General features: G+C 43.0%; 1 protein-coding gene across 1 annotated transcript in view; it reads right to left on the bottom strand.

Annotated features, from left to right (window-relative positions):
• Positions 1–5,891: 5,891 nt before the first annotated feature.
• Positions 5,892–23,697, bottom strand: part of LOC109311789 (transmembrane protein with metallophosphoesterase domain-like) — a 63,334-nt gene continuing 45,528 nt past the window's right edge. Inside the window, exons 13-16 of the mRNA XM_019537637.1 lie at positions 19,627–19,740; positions 18,473–18,604; positions 11,996–12,235; positions 5,892–8,584 (exon numbers count right to left, since the gene is read on the bottom strand). Of these exons, the coding sequence (XP_019393182.1) occupies positions 8,324–8,584; positions 11,996–12,235; positions 18,473–18,604; positions 19,627–19,740 (747 nt within the window). The 3' untranslated portion in view covers positions 5,892–8,323. The remainder of the gene's footprint in view (positions 8,585–11,995; positions 12,236–18,472; positions 18,605–19,626; positions 19,741–23,697) is intronic.

A 23,697-nucleotide genomic window follows, 5' to 3' on the forward strand; every position in this document is an offset into this window, starting at 1 on the left:
CGGTTATCCCACATTACGTTTGGACTGGAAAAACACATTCCTTGAGGTCTGGCTTCAGAAGTGGATCCAGGATTTTACAAAGGTCTGTGCACACCCTGCACAGACCCAGCCTCCTCCCCACCTCCAGTAAGATGGGCACATTGCACTGCAGGAGCAGCAGCTGGGGGCTTCAGTCCTGAAGAAGGTAAGAATTCCCTCTCTTCCTTCCCCTCTGTGCTCAAGGGTATATTCCCTCCTCTCCCCTCCCCTGCCTGCCTGCCACTGCTGGGATCTGTGCTATCCCACAGGGGGGTGCCAGTCCCTCTCCAGCCAGGGTTGCATGGAGGATGCACTGGGGACTGCAGCAGCAGCAGGTGGGCATGTTCCCACTCCCCATGTCTGCTCTGTTAGGCTGCTGAGGAACAACCTGCCGGGAAGCAGACAGGGAGCAGGAATGTGCCTGCCCACTGCCATTGCTGCTGTCCCAGGCTAAACCCAGATCCCACAGTGCCCTGCTGGAGCAGATAGAAGCTCTGTTTACCCCAGGGACAGCACTGACCCCAGCAGCAGCAAGCAGGGAAGGGAGGAATGGGAGGGGAGAAAAGGGAAATAGAAAAAAGAAAGGGCTTGATTTTGAGTATGGGGGGTGCAGGAGGGGTGGGATTCTTATGTTCTTCGAGATTTAAGTCCCTGGCTGCTGCTCCAGTGGCACGGTCAGAAACAGTGGGTGCAGTGGTGTGGCTGCACACATTCAGGATCCACTTCTGTTTGGCCATTTCTTCAAGAAACCCATTCCACTGCCAGAATAAAATTGTAGGTGGTACCACCCATGATTGCTCTGTATTGTTTGCACTCGCTTACCACGTTTTGGTATTTCAGCCCAGGATGAAGGCAGAGAAAATGGAGAGGGCACAATACAGTCTCATAACACTAGCTGGGTTTTCAACAGATACATCTAGACACTATATGAAAATATGTAAGCAGGAAAAGCTGTGGCTGGCATTAGGTCCTAGGAACAAAAACTGGGAACTATACATCAGATGTAAATCGAGTAGCTGACTGCTACATCTAATCTAATCTTTAAGGGTTTAGTATACTGCAAGTCAAATTAAGATAAATTTGTAGTGTTCTAGTTCCTCAAATTAGTTGTAGTTCTAATCCTCAAAGGGAATTTACAAAACACTTCTCAGAGATGAGCCTATGAACTTCACCTCATCAAACTCCCGGATACAAAAATCATGGACTAAATATAGACATTGGATTGATGACACATCATAACCTGCCTGACAGCTGACTTCCCAGGTACCTCTCTGCTATTAAACTGCTACATTCATCCCCCTTTTCTCTCCCCCCTCACACCCACCTAACCTGTCTCACCCACTGACTCCTCAGTTTACATTTTCACTGACTGCCTGTCTCGCATGCATAACAGCCCAGGTTCTGGCTTATTATTCATTCCATCCAGGAAGAGCACACACTAACTACAGAGGCTTCCTCAGCCTGATGAAGGGTTTTTAAATCCGAAAGCTTGCTAATTTTTTTTTTTTCCAACTATTAAGTTGGTCTAATAAAAGATATCAGATTAACCCAACGAACATTGTCTGCCTAGTGTTCTAGCTGGCAGTCTATCACCAAGCAAGATGTTCTTGCCAAATGTACCTGACTGCCTTCATTGTATAAAGGTAGCTTTGGAAGGATGTGATTGTCCAGGAAAATAATATTTATTTATATGCCACTTATCCCAACAGAAGGTCAAGGCAGCTTACAATAAGAAAACAGATTAAACTTACAAACCAGGAGCGCAACAAGAGAACAATACAACTTAAACGGAACTCAAATATCATAACAGAGATAATATCTCAGCCTGTTTGCTAAATGCCTGCCCAACATGTATATCCTTTCCTAGTAAGATCTGTTCATACGACGAACGAAAATACAGGGCTGCATCCTAGCCTCTAAACATTAGTTGGCAAGTCTTACTGAGAAAGATCTTACATTCCTGCTGCCATTTTACAATTAGGGAAACTTGGGTTAGTATGTCACTTGCCCATGTCTTAATGTGGGGACATGTATATATGCAAGAGGCAAGGATAGTTTTTGGGGAGGAAGGGGATATATTTTGTTGGACCAACTACATTCATTACTTAGCTCAAGCTGTATCTGCTTCTTTTGCAGACCTGAAAAGTGAAGGGTAGATCCAGAGGGGGTACTGCAGCATGCTTGCATCTTATTTGGCTGTATGCTGCATATGCACCGTGACCTTACTGGCATGGTTGGAGAGCTTCTGGTGCACATGCTGCAAGTTCTGAGCACATTGACTGTTCATCAGTGCTGGGTCTATCCCAAGTCCCTGCTTGCAAGCAGCTCTGGAGCACTGCTCCTATTCGCTCTTCCTCTTTGCTTTCTCCACCGACTCCCCACACAGAAATAAAAGAAAATTCCATTTCACTCAGCCCCTGCTTTCATGGAGGGAAAAGCAAACAGACACACACTTCAGAGCAACTTGAAAGGAGGAATTCTAGGCAGACCCCATGCCACTGAGCTCACGGTACATGCGGTTTCCAGCAGCAGCTCCACTAACATACTGGTGAGCTCAGAGAGCTCACTGACAACTGGGATTACAGGGAGGAGCTGTGGCCACATCTCCCTCACCTGTTTGGCACATGCAAAATGAGCTCTCTTCATTGTGCATCCAACACACCTTGAAGGGAGTGTGGCCTGTTGCCATGGTCCTCATTGTGCTTGGAAACTTGGTTGAAATCTTTCCAACCCATGCAGTTGAACCCAAAAAAGATAACACTCCTACCCAAATATCCTTTCCTTACATAAAGACACTATTTTGTGGAGCATAGCATGTTCTCAGTAGACTAAACCTAAAGCTCCCATCCAAGTTATAACAAAGATGCTTTTTTCTGGTGGGGGTTGTTTTTTTTTGTGTGATATCTTCTATTGCATCTGCTGTATATTTAGAAAAGCTGCAAACCAAGCTTTCAGGCAACAGTTGCCCTTCTTCAGATCTAGGAAAGAAGCAGATGCAGCTTGAAATAAAGAACAGATAAAACCATAGCATGTGTAACACCGTATGTACCAATAAAATCAGTTTAAAGGAAAGGAGGACTGTAAAGTAAGAGCAGAGAGATCTTATCAGGAGTGGCTATAAAACAAGAGAAGTGCCGCAGAATAAATAACCTAAGTAATGGAAGAGCAAAACCATTAAATAGTTGTTACTACCTGTGGAGTGTAGGGAAATTAGAAGAGAAGGCAGATTCAGACTGCAATGAGCTGTAAAGTCAATGTCTGTGTTTAGTTTCGGGGCAGACAAGGTTGTTTGGATAGCTCCAATACTTGGAAAAATTGTCGTTTGCAAGCTTTCAGGCACAAATGCCCTTCTTCAGGCATAGGGAAAGTTTGTTGGTGTCTGTATGCTCTCCTAGGTAGCACAGAAGCCAATATGCAAAATCTAGGTTTGTGAACATGCAATGTGTGGTAGTGAGGTTTAAAGGGAATACAAGAGAAGGTGTGAGAAGGTAGTTGGGGAGAAGAAAAAAGAGAGGGGCAGAAGAGAAGGGGAAAGGTCCCTGGTTTTTAGTTTCCAGTAAGGTTATAAATCTTCCCAAGCTCTCTCCTGAAAGTGTTTTACAGATTTGACTGGAGTACAAGGGCTGCGAGGTCATAAAGGAAGTGGTTGTTTTGTGAAAAATGTTCTCCTACCATTGGGCGAGTAAGTGGGTGAGGATGCATGTCATTTCTGTTACGTCTGAGCTGTCATGTGTTGGGAGCTCAGCTCTTGCTGCCAAGCCCGTATGGTTCTAAAAGGCTAAGGGCCAGGCACATGAAGGAAAGCTGGAACAAATGGTTCAAGAACTGCAAAGAACCTAACACAACATGTTAAGTAAACTTCACCACTATGTTTGCAAACCAGGTCCCATAGCAAGCCAGTGATTAATTTTTCAAGGCCTGTAATGTTTCATTACATGTCTGGCCAAGCATGGAGCTGCTATCTTTAAGGTAAAAGAGTGAATGTATGTTGATACTGTAAGCTATTTCTGTATGCAGCTGCAGGTCCACGCCCTTGCTTCCCATCACTCACTTGCAGCCCTTTCCTTATGTTGAAGGAGGTACAGCCTGAGCTTGGCAAATCCTGCTCCTCTTCTGGGTTTATACCAGGGATAAGATGCAACCCATTTTGCAATGTGACTGTAGCAAAGCCTCCAGTAACAACACTCAGATACAGACATTTTTCCACTAGCATTCCCACAATTCCAGGCACTTGTTTACCTGGAAATGGCTGGCCCATCAGCACACTTGCATCTTGCTGTCTAGTGCATAGAAGCTGTTTAGTACTTGAGGTTGCCCAAAAGATGGCTTACTCCTGTTTTATCAAGTAAAGGATGCATTTCCAACAGTCAGATAGCTGGCCAGAGGAGCAGAGCCAAATCCCAGTGAATACATGGAGGGAACTACAGCATTAGCCACTTCACTACAGTAGCACCTGCTCACTCCCCAAAATGTCACATTCCAGAAACACAGTACCAGAGTTCAGAACCCCACTTTCCAGTTCCATTCTTTAAACAGGAAGATCACTCTGTATCAGACACCACATGGGGTAAGTGAATTGTTGAAATTGTGTACATTTTCTGCACAAAAAAGTACACCCCAATTCTTCTACCTAACCCTCATTTGTGCTATATCAGTTGATATTATCTTGTAAGCCTTTGGGGTAATCTTTTTCGGTTTGTAAGGCACAAGATGGTATAAACTGTATTATGGCTCATCCATAAACCAAACTATTAAAAGAGCCATGTATGGGTTTGAAGTCTTTACACCAAGCCTACTAAACACAAACATCCCTGATTTGTGGCTAGGAATGATCCAGTGTCAATCATACATTGCTGAATTGATATAGAAAAAAATAAATATAAGGGGAAGTTTAACCCAGCTGCTGAGGACCAAGAACTGAAACCTGCAGCAGGTCCTGCTAGACAAAAGAGAATATTTGTCTTTCTGCTGAGCAACAGTCCCAAAAAACAGCAACCTCTCCCAAAGGTCCATAGCCTGACTCCAATTATTTTGCATTGCTTTAGATAAATCATTGCAAAGGAAGTGGTCCTAGGCTATTGCAGAGGTAATCTTTACCTTCAGATGCTTTAAATCAGGGGTGTCAAATTTTCCGCTTGTGGGCCAGGTCCAACCTGAAGAGCTGTGTTGTGTTACCTGTGGATCTTGCAGAGAAGCTGGGAATTCGGGGTGGTCTCATGCACCAAAATATGGGCACATAGAGCACTGCTGTGGGTGTGTGATGGTGAAGGGGTCAAGCAATAGCTGTATTCACCCCCCTTCATGTCCAGATCCTGATCAGGCTTGCAAGGAGCCCTGCAGTTCACATTTGGCCCAGGGGACAGGGCAAGTTTGACACCCTTGGTCTGAATAAAGTTTCTCTCACTCTACTAATGGCTCTTTCTTCTTCCTGCTTTTTCTCTTCTCTCACCATGTTTTGAGCTGAAGAAACAATCCTCTAAAAAGTGGTTCTCAACCTTTTTTGTACCAGGACTCACTAGTAAACATTGATGGCCAGTCTTGACTCAGTGCCCCTCACTCCCAACCCACTGCATCCCAATGCCAGGCCCCAGCCCCTCAGTGTATGGAGTTGGGGGGAAGCACGGGGGCCCCCATGCAGGCTCTCGCAGGCTGGAACTCTTCCAGCCTGCAGAGGAAAAGCCACGGTTTCCCATGTTTTTCTCCTTTAAAGGAGAATCCATTTTTAAAGTTTGTTGATCCATTTTTAAAGTTAGTTTGCAACCCTTTCATATATTCTTATGGCCAACTTTTGAGTCATGACCTACAGGTTGAGAAACGCTGTTCTAGAAGAGCTCTCAGTTTCAATCATTTTGAACAACATCAACAGGAAGCAATTTGGCAATTTAGGAAAATACTTTAATTTCTTTCATTGTCTCAATTCTTTGCTCTTTAAGCCTCCTTTCAGAGTTTGCAAGACTGACACTAAACCCAATGAGACACATAGAGACAGACTGTTACTGAAAGTCAGCTTTCACTGACAGCAAGTCACCAAATGAATCTGCATGTTTACAGAGATCAGACATTTCCATCAAGATTAGCAACTGTAAAGGCACATGGGCAGGCACCATTGTAATAATGAGTTATAACAAGGAGTAAAAAAGACGACCTGCTGGCTCAATGTCTTCACAGCATAAATCTTCTGACTAAATGAAAATCACCAATTTTAAGACTCATTTTAAACTTGTTTTCAGTACGCATTTCTGTCATTGACTGTTCTGTCAGTACCATGAGTTCCATTTGTGCAGCAGTGAGACCTTCAGCTGTTCTTACTGGCACAAGTTAGTAGTTAATATCATTTAAATCAGTCATGCTGCATTATTATAAAACCAGTGTAAAGATATCAAATCGGCCCATAGTTTGAAGGTCAACCATGAAGACTGCATGGACTCACTGACCTACTGAGATGGTTTAAACAGAGTTTACTGCGTGTGTACTAATAAGGCTCACTCTTTCACTTTTTCTTGTGTCTACTGCAAAGGCTTGACCTTTTTTTGGATATTTTAACTGAAAATTCTTTTTCAATTCTTTTAACAGCCTTTGTCAATAGCTTTCAGACTTTAGTTAAAATGAAACTGTTAGTTCAGAGTTTTTGAGGAATTTTTTTAAACGTTTATCAAACATTTTGGAAGGAAAATGTAGTTTTCCGAGTAGCTCTGTTACAGGGTTGTGTAGTCCTTTAAAAAGCAGGTGTCACTAGCTCAAGGACAGTGAAAAGACATAACTGAGCTGATGGTCAGGACACCAGCAGTAACTGGCACTTAGAGTAAGGGGAGTATCCTGGCAGAGGAAGGGGTATGGGAAAACTGTCCAGAGGATATTACAGTCAAGCAGAAAAACCCTGAGGCTTCGAAAATGAGATTCATGAGCAAAGGATATAAGAACTAGGATTATTTAGTCTGGAGAAGAGAATACAGAGGAAGGATTTGATAACAGTCTTTAATACCTGAAGGTAGTTATAAAGATGACAGAGATAGACTATTCTTTGTAGTTGTAAGGTCCTTTCCAGCCTCATGAGGTCCCTTCCAGCCCTATTTATGATTCCTATGGGGTCAAAGAAGAGAGACTGTGTGTGCTTAAGGAGTGGACTAGGAGTGGTCTAGAGTGGGAATCAATGATGCATATGAACCGCTTTGCTTTCCAGACTGTCATTGGACTAGAACCCAGAGCTGTAGAATAATCCAAGTGCATCTCCTGAAAGTAATACGGAAAGTCCCCTTCAACTCAATGTCTCCAGAAGAAGAGCAAGCTGATAGTGCTTTGGAGGTAGGGGGATTAAAAGCTCCAAGGATAGGATTACTAAACCCCAGAGAAGCTGTAGGAACCAGGAAGCCCGAGGCAAAGAATTGGTTTAGCCTGAGAAAGTCAAACATGAGTTAAAGTTGCTAACTCCTCGTTTTCTTCCTTTAACCAGTCCTGGGGATAATGATTCACAAGAGTTAAAATTTGATTAAATAATTTCTAGCCCTTGAAAAACATTAAAGATAACTAATGTGAATCTCAAAGGCTGAAAAACAGAAAGCAAATTATCTATCTATTGGATATCTATAGACAGATGGATAGAAAGAAATATGTGCGTGTGTCTGTGTATCAATGAAATGACTGATCAAAGACCAGAAGACACTTGCAGATGTTCATATTACTATAATTAGATTGCATTTCAGCTGCACTGTATGTTAGATATTCAGTTCCCAGAAGCAGAAGATTCTGGAATATTTTAAAAGTCATTTAGATATTACAGGTTGGAAGGAGAAATAACCCCCTGGGCAATAAACAGAAATTATACTAACTGGGTATTTAAGCCTAAATGAAACCAGGTCATATGTAAATTATATGCGGGATACCCAAACCTCCTGATGCTCTTATATAGTCAAGTATTTCATAAGTGTGCTAGTGCAACCACCTAGTTCTTATCATGGTAAGTTTCTCCACATTCACAAGAAATGTTAAAACAACTAGTGTAGGAGCCTGCTTTGCATGCAGGCTGTTCTCTGAGCTATCTGTTTCTTTACCCTTGTTGTCATTATGATCTTCCATTTAAGTTCCGTTTCTCATTCCAAAACTGACTTGAAACCTAGAACCTTCATTTTGAAAGGAAACCTCATGTTTTCTTTCTCCTGTTCATAAAACAACAACACATTTAGGGATGTGAAAAAGCTTCCACAGTTAAACTGCATACCAATTGACATTGATTCTTCACATGAGGAGTGTATAATTTGAGGGAATGGGGCAGAAAAAGGGAGAGGCTATGGAAATCATTCCTCAGCCATCACAGATGGCTCAGGTATAAATCTCTAGAGTACAGCTTCTCACTGTTGCCTTCATATTGGAGTGTTGCATTGATGTCAGGTTTGTCTACAAATTCTACGACACATTCCTGGATGCTGCAAGGAGACCACTCCAACTCCAGTACTGTAATATTGTTTGGTGCTGACGATACAAGAATATTGCTTGGAACAAACAGGGTCATTTGAGGACCACGGGTTGGCCAGTAGCGACCGAGGTTAAAGCCATTGATCCAGATTTGCCCCTGGAAGAAGAAAAAAAGCCAACAAAACAAAACCTTTACTCATTTAATAATAATAATTTTTATTTCGCTTAATAGTGTATGTAATCCCTAATACCACATTTTTACAGCTTCCATGGGGTTAAAGATCTTTGTGTTTGATAGCGATGGTAGGTATCCCCCCAGAAGACTGCACTGCCTTGGGTCTGGGTTTGGCACAGGGGAGTGGGTGGGCAGGCCTTGCTTCTCAGCAGTGCTGAAACCACACAGACATATGCTGAGAGCCTGAACAGAACAAAGCTTCTTTATGTCTCATACAATGTCAGACATTTCTAATTTTAACTAGGCTTTAAACCCTGATTAACCCGGGGATTAGAACAAACAGGCAAAACATTCCAATTCTGTGTTGAATTAAAAATATTAACATGTAAAAATAACATCCTCCAATAAAGTAACAATACTTTGGTTAAAAAACAAACAAACAGAAGGATCCTTAGTGTGAAAAAATAAATGTTCAATTGCCATAAAAAACATTACCCAGACAAAGTTCAACTTGTGCCTCTCAGCAGCTAATACCTCTTGCAAAGTGAATCTTGCCAGGGGTGTTTTGTTTTGGTTTTTTTAACAAATATCACAGCTTCATCCTGGGCTTCATCTCCACTTGACACTGTTTTCTGTAGGGTTCTGTAAAGTTAAACCTTTTAGCTTTTCCTGCAAATCCCTATATTTTTCCCATAAAATGGAACTGCAAGGTATCTGTATCTTCCCACTATTTGCCCTGAGTTTTAGTTTATATTTTAGATTTAAGCAAACCTAAATATAAATTATATTTGCTTAAAGGGTCACTAGTAAAGAGCTTGTCAAAAGAAGCCATCATTCTAATTTTATGGTGTGATAGCCTACCAATCTAGTCCAATCTAGGAAGAGATTGGACTAGATTACCAAAAAGGTCCCTTCTATTTTATGTATTCATAGGCAAAAAAAGTTTATCTACATCTTGTTTAGACATTTGAAACATAAATGTTTTCTTCTCCTCAGAGTTTCTACCATAACAGGAGAACATGACAAATGACATCTCCAAAAAGAAAGCTGAAGAATTATAAAAGAGAAGGGACACTTATGTCAGAGTATTCAGAAAAACAAGAGAAAAACAAACAGAGAGTTTAATAATTAAAGCCAATCTAATTCCCATGACTACTAAAACTTTGGAAGAAAACCTAATATCCTTTTAAGATGGAATAGACGTAGCCAGTCCCTAGTATGAGATTTCTCACAGCATCTCAGGCACCCAAAAAGTCCTCTGCCAAAAAAGTGACAAAATGACACTGTAGATATTTCTAAGAAAAAAGAACGTGTTTGAAATGGAAACTATTTTGGTACATCAAAGTAGTCACATATAAAGGCCTTAAAATTTACTTCAAACCTCGAAATGTCTTTTAGGTCACTTTTAAGATTACTCAACTATCAGTACAAATTTGCAAATGGGCCCATATTTAGTCAAAACTGAACCTTGGTTCATAAGACTTCAGACAAAACAAAAGGCTGACTGTCACATGGTTTAGAGGTTTAACATTTCAGATTCACAGCTTCAGAATATCCTTCCTACATTAATCGACACCAGAAAACTATGGAATGGATGGACAAGAAATTAAGAACAACTGAATTCAGACATATGCATCTCCTTCCCCTGATTCCATGTAACACTTAAAGCTATGAAAGATGCTACAAAACGCTTTCCATAAAGATAAACTGATGAGGCACTTGGAAGCCAGGATGCTAAGAGCACTGGTTGTGGCCTTCAAAATGACCTACGGTAGTTGTCATGGATGTTTAAAAAAAATCCTACTACCTCACACAAGGTAGGGAAATGTAGCAAAACAGCTCAAATACATTTAGCATCAGAATTAAAAAGCAGCAATATTGTAATTATATGATTCTGTACACTCTTTTAAACCTTTATAAACTGATTGTTGCTGAACCTGTGTATTTTTCACAAAGTTGTCACATTTACAAGTGCAGGTGTTCTCACTCAACTTTCCATTTGCTCTGTAATACAAGATTCTATCTTACTCAGTTTTGCCAAGGTTTTAAACCCCCAGTCTGAAAACTTTCTTTTTTTATCAAATTAATCTCACTCTGTGGTCTGCGCTTGCAGTATTAGGAAAATGAAAAATCTAGCAATTTATTCAGCCTCATAACTTTGCTTCTATGATAGCTTAAGGGGGAAGATAGCATTAGAATTACTTTAATTTTTTACATAGGAGAATAATCAGTATGTGCCCAAAATGCAATACCCTCTTCTGTAACAATATGTGGGCAAATTTCACTGGGTGAAATGTTAAGCTTAGTCAAAGATCCAGAGAAGCTACAATCAGCTCCAACCTTGTTCCCAATAGTTTTTTACCTTTGGGTTCATTTCCAAGAAAGCAAAGTTCCCAGCTTGTTTTTATTATGAAAATTTTGCTACGTAGGATGCTTATGAAAGAGATGCTCTTATCTGCCCTAAAATTTGATCAAATGAGAAAAACCCCTGAAGGACAGAAATAGAGAAGCAGAAATGAAGAACTTCCTTCAGCAGGCTAGGAACTGAACCAGTTGTGTTGTAAGTAGCCTGAATACTGAAAACTTTTTAAACCAACTCACAATCTAATCATGCCAGTGTTCACCCAGTGGCAGGATTAGCAACATCTGCATTCCAGTATGACTTTATTATGGGTTTAAAAGATGATTTTAAAATAATTTATGACAACTGTATTACAAGTTAGATCATGCCTGTTACCACTGGATCCTTCCTTGCTTCTTATTCTTTGTCTTGTATGCTCTTTGAAAGGAGGACCGTGTGCCAGAATTGGGTGTTTTGTTAATAAACATTTAACATCAACTGCAATTGGAGTTTAGTGCCCAAACCCTTTACAAATCTAAGGCTTAAATCTGAACACAAGAACTAACTTGTTTTCTTAGAACCTCAGTGTTAACAGCTTATATAATACACTACCATCAATGAATCCTGCAGTCCACAGCAGAACCTGAGCACCTAAAGTGGAACTCAGGTGAAATCCAGGCACCCAAGTCTGAATGTGTTAGGCTTCAGGAACTCATCTTTAACCATAAAAGTATCTTAAGTTTTTACCCTTTCCCATCTCTTTAATAACTGCAAATTTATTGAATGCGCTGTTTTTGGTTGGCAGCTTAAGTCCATTTAATATTCACTTCCCTCATCGTGGCTAGTTATTCCCAGACTTAGTTCAGATGAATGATGCATTCAGTTAGGATCCCAATACCTCTGACGACTATTTGGTATACAGTAACATTTCCCTTTAAAACCACCATATTATTGTAATCAAGTCTCCTGCAAACCCAACTGACCTTTATTAGCAAAGCAAGTAACCTCAGATTCAGAATTTTAGGGGGAACTTATTTAGTAAAAGAAATTACCTTGGTCCAACCAGGAAACCTAATATAGGTGTCCTGGGGTAAGTCTGGAATCCCACTGGGAATAGATAATGTACCAGTGTAAAAAGCAGGTAGTTCATAGCTTGGTGGAGTACTTCCAGGTGTTTTCAATTCATCATCACTGTGGTTTAGGCCATGTCCCACTGCTCTGTCTATGTCCAGAGGGTAGATTTCCCAGTCAACAAGTACGTCCTGATCAAGCGTTAAGTTTGAAACCAGACCCTGAAAAGATATTCATAGGAGTAAATATAGCACTCCCTTACAATTACTTATCTAAAACTGCTGGGAATACAAAACATCCAGGGAAAAAAAAAAACGACGGCCAAAGCTCCAGAATCCTGAGTATCACCCACCCCACACAGTCAAAAATTATGCGGTCTCTTGTACCATGCCCTCCTCCTCCACCCTGTGCCCGCAGCCTCCCAGGTTATGAGTTTGGAATATTGAAGGATGGGTTTTTTTTAAATGAGGGTTTGTCTGCCATCCTATTTTTAAGCTTTTATGATGCACTTGGACCCTGTTTTCAGGCATTTCTCCACAACTATGGGGGGCCAGAAACTGCAGACTAAAACATGGCAGAAATTTTCACAATCATGTGACTCCAGAAAGCAAGGAAAGGGTTTTAAGCACTAAATATCACATTAAACACTCATGATTCCAGAGAATTTGGAAACACTGAGTCAGAACCCAAGCCCTTAGCCTACACAGAGGTGTGGAGCACAGTCTTAACTTCCCATAAACTTACCGTGGCTAGTACAAAGTATCACGAAACCATACCTGCAAGGCATATGCCGTGTAGCCTTGATTCAGCTAAGTATTTAAACACATAGTTAACTTCAGGCACAAGAAATCTCATTTTACTTCAATGGGACTATCAGTGTGTTCCAATTCAATACACAATATGAGTCTAACATTAGACACAAATGTAACAGGTATAATCCCCTAAACAGCCACTATTATTCCAATGTAAGAATGGCTTTTTTTGCTTTTTTTTTTTTTTTAATTAAATCCCATCCATAAGCTAAAACAAGAGCAAACAAACAAACACAATCTCATCATGATTTTATTAGCATAAGTGTCCATATGCCAGAATATCCTGGTAAAAGTTTTCAGCTGCTTGCAGATGTTAAAAAAAACCCAAACAAACAACTCCCCCAACCCCCCAAAACAAAAATGTGCTTTAGTGGAAGCAGCAGTGCATTACTTTGACCCAGCTCTGCAGCTTCTGTACAGATTGGGCGCTTCAGCCGGGCTTTGTGGCACTTTTATCTAAAACTGAGTCAATTAGCAATTAAATAAAAGTGCCAAAAAGCCCCACTAAAGCACCTGAACTGTACAGACGCTGGGCAAGCTGGGTCCAATTAACACGCTGCCTCTTCTGGACATGTGCTGGGCTTGGTGCAGGCACGTCAAGTTCAAAGTAAAGTGTCATTTTTGTTATTATTATTATTTTTTTAACGTCTGCAAGCAGTCTCCCTGTCTAGACAAGATCTTACTCTAAGCAAAACAGTGGTTCTCAAGTTTTTAAGATTCCAAGTACCCCTTGTCAGGCTCAAGGCACCCCTCAAAAATACCAGCTCTTAGTTTTCACTTGTTCTTTGACTACAGAAAAAAATACTAGAGTAAGTCTTCTGTAGCAAAGAACTCAGAAAGACCACAACAGGTCACCATGTTTTTCACACTATAGATTCCCATTTGAAATCTCTGAGATTATCTTGTGAATCAGGTTTGGACATCTAACAATGCTCCAACAACCTTATTGAGAATCACTGGATCAGGAAGCAATGTAGTATAAATTTCGCTAAAATTTCCTAGACTTGATTCCCTGTGGTCAGAATTATGCACCTAATTAAGACTAGGCTGATTTGCAGGAGGTACTGGAAAGCTTAAAAGTCAAATGAGCATTTTTATATTATGTCTTTTATCAGCAACTTTTTAACAGGCATTAAAATAGAGAAGTTTTCCAGGTAAAGTACAAGGCAAGATGCAAAAAACGTATGCAACCACAATGACTTCTGCTTCCTTCCTTTGTTCCTCCCAACAAGACTTAGATCAGCAAATACAAAACATCAAAGGCACTATAAGATACTTCCCCAAAACATATCCATTTAATCAGTTTGATACATTGTTTAATCTGAATTGAAAAGAACACCAAAGCTCCCTTATTTGCTTAAAACACAAACCTTTTGGTAAAGCATGTGGAGCACAGCCTGTTTAAAGCTCAACCTTGAGGACAAGATATTTAAAACAGAACTCAGAGGGACCTTCTGCAAAAAGTCAGAATGCAAATTTTCATAGACATCCAAGCAATTTTATCCTTTCTCTTTACTCAAGGATCTTGCTTTTTTTGCTAACCTTGCAGCACGCATACATTTATTCTCATACTGTGCATCTCTACTGAACCTGCTTTTGCTCAGAGCATTTAAAAGGTTGTATCGCTCCTAATATCAGTCTCAGCTCCATGTCAGCTCTGGGGGGTACAGCTAGTACCTCCATAATCCTGGTTCTAAACTTCTATTTTAATGTCAATCCAGTTCCCTATATACATGTTTCCACATCAGCCCCTGTTGCCAGTCTGTGCAGAGGCAAAAGACTCACCAGGTAGGTGGCCCATTCTCCTGGCAGGGCAGCATGGGCAGAGCTGGCCCATGTTGTACCTGTTTAGTGGGTAGAGGAAAGACTTCAGTCTCCAGGACCCATAGTGGACTCATAGCAGATGCTAAAAATTTTAACTTCAGGTCATCTCCCACACATGCAGAGATTTCATTTTGACTGGTATTTAAAGGTGTTAGATCCTGTTAATACGGCAGAAGGTAGGGCAGATTTGCACCTTCTAGACTAACTGAATCAAAAATGCATACACTTCCATAAGCAACAGTCTACTTCATGAGATGCTGTGCTGCTTATAAAAGCTTATGCACCTCTGTTCATCTATAAAGTTAAAATCTACCCTGCTTTCTGCCTGACTTCAAACTATCATGGCTAACTACCTCTCTATGTTCAAATGATCTTCTAAAACCCATGGTGGAGCTAGTCAAATTGTACTTTTAACAGGTACAAGATCTTGTTAACATGCAAGAGCCTGTGGCCTGGGAAGTTTAGCCTGCGTTGAAATAAATTTCATTTGTCTTGTCGTCTCCCAAGTAGCCACTGCCAGCTGAATTAGACTAAACTGTGGTTCTGTAGTATGGATAAGACCATGATGGCTCCTGGTTGTCTTCTTGCAACCCCTATAATCTGTACATAAACCTAGACCTCCCAAGATAGGAGAAAGTATGAATGACCCTAAAACCAATCTGCCTACATTCTGGGCATCCAATAAACATTCTGCCCATTTTGGGCCACAGGTTCCTTTTATGGGGGAACTGTTCTACCCACTGCTTCATTACCATCTGTATTTCAGTAGCATCACAGACAATCAGTCTGAAATCAGAGCCCTATCTATGGCTGTTAGCACTGCAAAAACGTAACGTAAGTGTAGCCCACTCAGAGTTTTTGTCTACCTTTAAAGGAAGCTGATAAGTACACAGAGGTCGTATCCAGATGAACATGTGCCTCTTGCCCTGTCTCAAACCCCTTTGAGACGGGGCAAGAAACATGTGCAGAAACGAAAAAATGTTTGTGGTGCCGCAAACTTGCAGAGCAGGGAGAAAATTAGAATATCCAGGGGTCTAAAAAAAATGTAGTTAAAAAAAGTGGGGCAGGCAGCCAGAGACAATCGAGGGCTGGGTCCTCCATGGATGCTCTCTGGTAGGCCCCTCACCTTGGTGCTGAAGCAGCTGCTGCAGCACCAGGTCTCCACTGCTGTAAGTAAGGGGTTGTGGGAGCTGAAGGAGGGGGATGGGGACTATGGGGGGACCCCTGCCCTCCCCCAGCCCCGCCCTGCGCTGCCCAGCCTGGCTCCACCCCTGCCTGCTCCCCAAACCCCACCAATCCGTTCTGCCTGACCCCACCCCCCAAATCCCTTTTCTGCCTGGCTCATTCTCCTGCCTGCCCCCCGGACCCTCCAATCACTTTTCTTTCCAGTCCCTCCCCCACCTGTCCCACAGCCCCCCCAATCCCTGCCCTACCTGGCCCCTTCCCCCCAGACTCCTGCCCCACCCCAGTGTCCCAGTTTAGAACAAAACAAAACCAAAAAACCCCAGCACTTACTGCCAGTTTGAGCTGCCATCTGTCTCACTGGGGCCCCACCTGCACAGCACAGGGCAGAGGGACAGCCCCAGTGGCCCCAGCCCAGGCCCTCCTGCCCCCCGCTGCCCTGGGGGCCTTTGCCAGGAGGCCCCGGAGCCACTCCAGCCCCTGGTTCTACGGTAAGTAGAAATTTTTTTTTGGTTTTTTTTTTCTTATTAAAGTGATGGTGCCTGGGGTTGGCAGGGCAGCCATAGGGACCTGGGGGTCCAAGTGGGGGATGGGGCCTGGCAGGGCAGCCATCGGGGGGGCTGCACAAGCTGGTAGGGGATGGGGCCAAGTGGGCCAACAATCAGGGGGATAGGGTGGGGCATGTGGGCCTTGCAGGGGGATGGTAGCCCCTGTGGGGGTGTGGCAGGGCACTGTGTGCGCCTGCCACTTTAAGGCCCTGGACCTGGCAGCCTCCAGGTGCCTAGTGAGGGCAGCCATTTTAGAGTGAAGGGGTAGGGACGCAGAGACTGAACGAGAGAGTACCCTCCATTGGCCCAGGCTGGGGCCAGGACCAGGACGCTCAAAAGGGCCGGGGGCCCACCGCAAGAGATGCTCAAGAGCCCGGGGCTTGGGGTCCTGACTGGCCTTGGGGTGGGCCAGGGCTAGAGGAACCAAAGGTCCCGGGGAAGGACCACACCAGAGGGGGGAAAATAGATTCAGGGAGCTACACAGCCGAATGAAGACATGTCAATAAAATATTGTCCAACTGATCGCTGTCTCCGTCTCACTCCCTCTCTCTCTTTATAGTGGTCTTTTGTTCTACTTGTGGAGGAACATAGATTTGGGGGTATTTTAGAGACTGACTTTGGGATTTTTATTTTTTTTTTAAATCAGGGATTTTTCAGTTTTCCCATAGGGAACACCAGAATTCCTGCTAGGGAGGCTAGTGGCAGGACCAAGCTGGCACCTTGGACCCAGCTGGCTGTGGCTGACCTCCTGGCCAAATGGGGCCAGAAGGACATGCTTTGACAGTTCAAAGCAGGCCACCACAACCGGAACATCTTCCAGGTGATAGCTGCCCAGGTGGCTGGGCAGGTGGCACATGTGACAGTAGTCCCATACAGAGGCCAAATCTGCAGCCATGGCCCACTGGCAGCTGGCCCAGAAAGGCAGATGTGTCTACTGTTGTGCAGTCCCCATCCGGGTCTGGCAGGTGCGCAACAGATCACAGCTGGGCAGCAGCCCCCACTGCCAGACTGCTGCAGTGGGTAAAGGATGCAGGGAACTCTCAGGGCTGCTGCAGCAGTCTAGCTGGCACAAGGGGTAGTGTCCCCAGATACCAATTGGCTGGGCTCCAGAAGCTCCTGAGAGCAAGTAGCTCTGAGCTACTTTCCAGGGCAGCTTTTTGTACTGCTGAGGCCAGGACAGGGCAGCTTTTTATACTGCTGGGGACAACACAGGTGCTGGCCTGGGGCTCTAGCTAGCTTCCCCTGGCTGCAAATCCAGGAGGAGCCAGGCAAGGTTATTTTCCCCCAAATGGCACAATTTGCTCCACAACAAAGTGCATGTCCAAGCACATGCGCCGAAGCAAAAAACCCCAGCTCAAATTTGCACCACTTCTATTTGAGCTACTGCAAGCGCATGTGCTTGCATGAATGGATGTGCCCAGAAAGTTTGACTCTCACTAAAATCCGAAGTGATAGTGGTTCCTTTTTTTTTGTTTTTTGCTTTTGCCCAGGTTAGTGTAATGTTGTGATGCTACTCATGATAGATTAAAGTGCATTGCACCCAAAAAACTGGATGAATTCCTAAAAAGTTCTGATGCTCATGAGGAAGACATCATCTGATCTATCTACACTTCGGCTGGAAATTAGGTGAGGTAAAGTACTCATCTAAGACATCTTCTTTCCAGCAATGCTAAAAATGCTTCCCAAGGGATATGTATACATACATTGAATTTACAAATCTCAAAGTGAGTTGGAAGGCTGAATGATGTTTTAGCTATTTTTATCTGAACAGGTACACATCCCTACATGATTCATCTGAAGACAACGCATCCTGAAAGTTCTGTGGGCAATAAAATGTCTTGCAAAATAACTAAGCCAGCCAAACATTAAAGGATGTGCATCTGCTTTCATTGCTACTTTAATTTTAGTGTCAGCAGGACTCAAAGAAACATTTATTAGTTGCATTTCGAGCTAAATAAAGTTGCATATGCATAATCTTGATCCCTGTGCTCTTTCTATTGCAATAAGCCTTTTTTTCCAACAAGAAAAGAAAAGCCAGTACTTAGCATGGACTGAAAAGTTTCATCATATAATCATTCATGAGTATGCTTACCTTAAAGTCATTGTTGTATTTACCATAGTTTACTCGACCCATGTTTTCTACCAACAGGTCCAGATTTGCTCCAGCCTTTCCAGTTATATTTATCATAAGTGACTTGCCTCTTTCAAGGACTCCCTGAGGAATCTGTATTCCAAAAATAAAAATATAATGCAATCATGCAAGGGAGCAAAACACTAAGTATTATTAGACTGCAGTACTCATAGGTATGTCTGTTCTTACAAGGGAAAATATTCCACTTAAAAGTCAAAAGCCATCAGTTAAATGCGTCAGACAGATATTCTCTTAAGTGGTGTGTCTGTTATTCAAATAACTGAAAATCAGTTTCCTCAAAAGCAGGTGTACTAAATTCTATTAGTTTCAGTCAGTCAAAGCTCTGCAGACATCTAATGCCTACACAAGTTGTTAAAAAGTTCAGATGTTTGAAAACAGCTTCTACACTTTATGGGTGAAAATAAGACTGATGCTCAGATCAGGCTCATATGCATAACCTTATTTAAAAAGTCAGATGTTTTAGAATACGAAACAAATCAATAGTCCTGCAGTCCACTCGGGAGGTACAAGAAAAACAAGGTCCATAAAGGAAATGTTAATATAATCTGACAGAGTGAAGAGGAGAAGGTCAAAAACACGCCATGAAATGACTTCTCCCCTTGGTGAGCAGAAACAAAAATAGTGTTTGCACAGCTGTAGGTTGGGAGAGGGTGTGTGTAAATTTACATCCTGTACAATATATGTTTTTGAGTTTGTGCGCAGAAAGCAGCATCAAAAGGGAAGATGTAGGTTCAGGCTTCAAATATTTGACAGATTTTAAGTGACAAACCAGTAAATGAATTAACCTTCTAGATATTTTTGTTATTCTTATTGAGACCTTTTACCAATTTCAAATAGCTTTAACACTAATGGTCAGACTTACTTTAGAAACTGTGAGTACAGACTAGAGTTTTGAAAGCTTTATTGAAAGTTGATGTAAGCAAACTGTATGATCCCCCCACCACCTACCCACTTTATTTTATACTGAAGAATGTAAACTGCATTTGCATACATGAGGGAGGGAGATCATTAAACATACAAATGCCTTTAATGGTAGTTGCTTAAAGTATGTAAGACACACAAATGGATAGTCCTAATTTTGAAGTCATCCTTACCCCATCCACAGAAATATAGGCACGATCATGAACTCCATTGAGAGGTGAAATCAGTAGGGTTTCTTCACTCAAGTTTTTTTTCAGGTTAGTCCTGTACAACACAAACCCAAAATACTAGAGAAAAAATAAAATTAGAGAATCAAGTTATTCTGGGCCTTGAGATCAGGTTACAAGTTGGTTAACAATAACCAGCATTCCTGCTTGCACCTCAAAATTTCAGTTTTCAGACAGTATTTGGAGTCATTATTAGCTATTCAGGTTAACTGATTTCACCCATCACTCTTCAAGGTAAACTTTCACAAAAGTTTCCATGATAAAGTTTCAGATGCACCATTTATATAACTTTGAAGATAAAGGTCTTGGCTAAGATTTCTCCTTTTCGTTTAAGTGAAAGGAAAGAGTTATGAGTGATTGCATCGATTACTTCATTTAAAATGATCAAATGATAGCTGGAAAAAACCTTAGCACCCAGATTTCATAAAACAACCTACAAAAAGTTACAGCTTTAGGCAGGCACCTATTCAGTAATCCCTCCTCCCACAGTGCATGTTTCTTGGTGGTGGTAGCACCTTCCTTCAGCTGTAGGCTACTGGTTCCCAGGTTCCAGTCTGCACTTGGTTCAGGAAGTAAAGGGAAGCAAAAGGACAGGATTTTGGAGCTGGGTACATGCAATGGAAAGACAAAACCACAATTCTGTCAAGAGTGGAGACTTCATTCCCTGCAAAGAAATTATCACAAGAAACAATGGAAGCACAAGAAGAATGGCAAGAGACCAATATGGTTTCACAAGGAACTTCTAAAATGCCTCAGAAAGCATACAGGCAATGGAAGAATGGACAAGCTACTAAGGAAGTGTGCCAGGAAATACAAGAACCAGCAAGGACAAAAATCAGAGGCAAAGGTTTAAAAAAAAATGAGCAGCACCTGGTAAGGGAGGTTAAAGACAACAAGGAAAGGTTCTGTAAGCAGGCTGACCAGAAAAGAAAGACCAGAAAAGCTGCTGACCTATTGCTAAACAGCCACAGGGAACTCATAACAAAAGATGCAAAGAAGGTGGAGCTGCTCAACAACTACTTTTTCTCAGTCTTTACAACAAATTTAGCTGCAATTAAACATCTAATAAAGACTATATGGGTATGGAGGTGGACAAGCTGAGGGGTGAGATAACAAGAGAGACAGATTCTGATGAGTCTGACTGAATTTAAATCAGCAGGCACCGGTGAACTGCAGCCCAGGGTACTGAAAGAACTGGAAGAGGAGATCCCGGAGCCCTTGGCAATAATATTCATGAAGTCATAGGAGATGGGTGAGGTACCAGAGAACTCGAAAAGGGTCAGCATAATGTCCCTCTTTTAAAAAAGCAACCCCAGGGAACTACAGGCTGGTTAACCTCACCTCAGTACCTAGGAAGTTACTGAAGCATAGCTAAGGAGGTCTATTAACAAGCATCTGGAAGACGAAAGCCTAATCACAAGCAGCTAGTGTGGATTTACTAAGGATAAATTGTGTCAAGCAAATGTGATCGCTACCTTTGACAAAATAACTACTTGGATAGATTAAGAGAATGCTGTGCATATTGTTTATCTGGACTTCAGCAAGATTTCTGACAAGGACCCACATGATCTTCCCAAAAACAAAATATAAATACAGAATGGATGGTATCTGGCTGGATGGCAGCACTACAGAGAAGCATCTGGGAATCTTGGTAGATCGCAGACTCAATACATGTCTGTAATGTGATACAGCCACACTAATGACAAATGCAGTTTTGAGATGCATCAATAGAAGCATTAGGTGCAAGACATGGGAGGTGATAATGCCTCTACTTGGCACCGGTTAGGCCTCATCTAGAATACTGTATGCACTCCATATTTTAAAAAAGATATGGAGAAGTTAGAGAGCATCCACTGGTGGGTAATGAAAGTGATAAAGGGCTTGGAAAGCAAGTCATACGAGGAGAGGTTGAAGAAAATAGGTGTGTTCAGCTTGCAGAAAAAATGCTCAACAGGGAACATGCCAGCAGTCTTCAAATACTTGAAGGGCTGCCATAAAGAGGGAAAATACCTTTCGTGTCTGGCTGCAGAGAGTAGGATACAGATCAATGGCTTGAAGTTGCAGCAAAGTAGGTTTGGATATCAGGATGAACTTTTTCATTGCTAGAACAGTGAGGCAGTGGAAAAGACTGCCCAGGGAAGTTGTGGATTCCCTACCACTGAAGATGTGCAAGAGGCTGGACAGCCAGTGGGCAGGGATGGTCTAGAAGTGGCTATGCCTATGTTCTCCTGTGGGTATTTCCCAAGTTTCTGGCCTTCATTGATTGTGTCACAGGGCTCAGAGGGAATTTCCACCACTCCCTTTCCCCCTGTCTCAGGTTTCTTTTTTTAAGCCTTCCGAGGCAGGGTAATTTGACTGGGACATGCCAGTAGAGCCGTGCAAAACAGGCAAAATTCCATTTGGATTCTGTCCAAATCAGGGACAGTGATTCGATTCATTGATTCGGATCACTGTCCCCAATTTGACTGGGCCAAATCCAGATATGAACATTTGATGCTGATTCAGAGAATCAGCAATTCAGCCATAGACACAACTTTAAATGTTTTTTCTACATACCTCATGAATGCTGTGGTGCTGGGGCGGATGGAGTGTCCCACAGGAGCGCAGGGGGGACCCCTGCATGTTCGGCAGTGAACCCAGAAGCGGACCAGAAGTACTTCCAGTCCACTTCTGGGTCCACCAGGGAGCGTGCTGCCCCCGCCCCCCCCTACTTTCTCTGGTGGACCTGGAAATGGACCAGAAGTGCTTGTGGTCCACTTCTGGGTCTGCTGCCGAGCATGCTGGGGAGCCCCCTGTGCTCCTGAGGGAGACTCCATCCACCTCACTATTGCAGCATTCATGAGCTGCCTGGTACCTTGAGGTATGTAGAAAAAACATTTAAAGCTGTGTCTATTTTTGAATCTCCAAATCTTTCTGAATCTCTCTGAATTGATTTGAAGGGTTTCGATTCAATTTGGAGAGATTAAAGGGTCTCCTGATTCAAGCTGGATTTGGAGATTCGGCCACTGAATTGGGCTGAATCTCCACTGAATCAAATCAGGGCCCAAAGCTTCACGCAGCCCTACATGCCAGCACTGCTACTGGCACTTCAACCTGGAGGTTCCCAGCCAGAGAGTTTTGCACCTCCACACAGTCAGACCAACTGCCATATCTAGGGTCAAAAAGGAATTTTACCTCATTGTCAGATTGGTATGAACTGTGGAGGTTTAGCAGCAGGGGCATAGCCCTCTTCCTGGGATCAGTTGAGCGTATTTTAACATCCTTTGCAGAAGCCGGATATTGGCCATTGCGTCCCCTGCTTTACCTGTGGCAGATTGAGACAGGGTTTGGCAACATTTTGGGGCTGAGCACCAAAAAACCCTGCAAACTGGACTTTGAAGATACTGGCATGCCAGGGGCAGATGGCAAAGGAGCCATGAGGGGCCCTATCCTTCTCGTGGCAGGGCAGCCCTTGTCCCTTCTCCACTGTGTTCCGCGAGGTGCATACAAAGTCATTGCCACTAATGAGCCATGCCAGGGCTCCAGATTGTGGCATAGCTGCTTGCAGCCTTGCAGCTACCTTCTGCAAGCATCCCAGCCTCTGTGCCAGGTGGCAGCGACCCGCCCAGAGTCCAGGCTGGTTGTAGCAGGCAGCCACAAGGCTGCAAGCAGCTATACCACCCAGAGCCCTGGCATAGCTAGTTGCCATCAATGACTGCAAGCACGCCTCAAGCAGCACAATGGGGCAAATCAGCACATGCTGGGCCCCGCCCCTCCCCAATCCCCCACGCTCCAGACCAGAAGCAGCTGCAGCTGGGGTTGGGAATTGGGGTGAGTGGCTGGATGCAAAAGCTGGCGGCAGCAGCGTGGAGTTCCTGTGGCCACTCCACCCAGCTCTGTGGGGCTCCCCAAAGCACGGGGCCCAGGAAAGTCACCCCAATTCTCACACACACACACCCCCGGGACCATTCTGCATATGGCCACCACTAGCCACAGAGCTGGGTTGGGGCTCCATACCCCAGTGCAGCTGTCTGCAGC

This window comes from Crocodylus porosus, unplaced genomic scaffold (genome assembly GCF_001723895.1).
Source record: "Crocodylus porosus isolate Cpor-Errol unplaced genomic scaffold, CroPor_comp1, whole genome shotgun sequence".
NCBI lineage: Eukaryota > Metazoa > Chordata > Crocodylia > Crocodylidae > Crocodylus > Crocodylus porosus.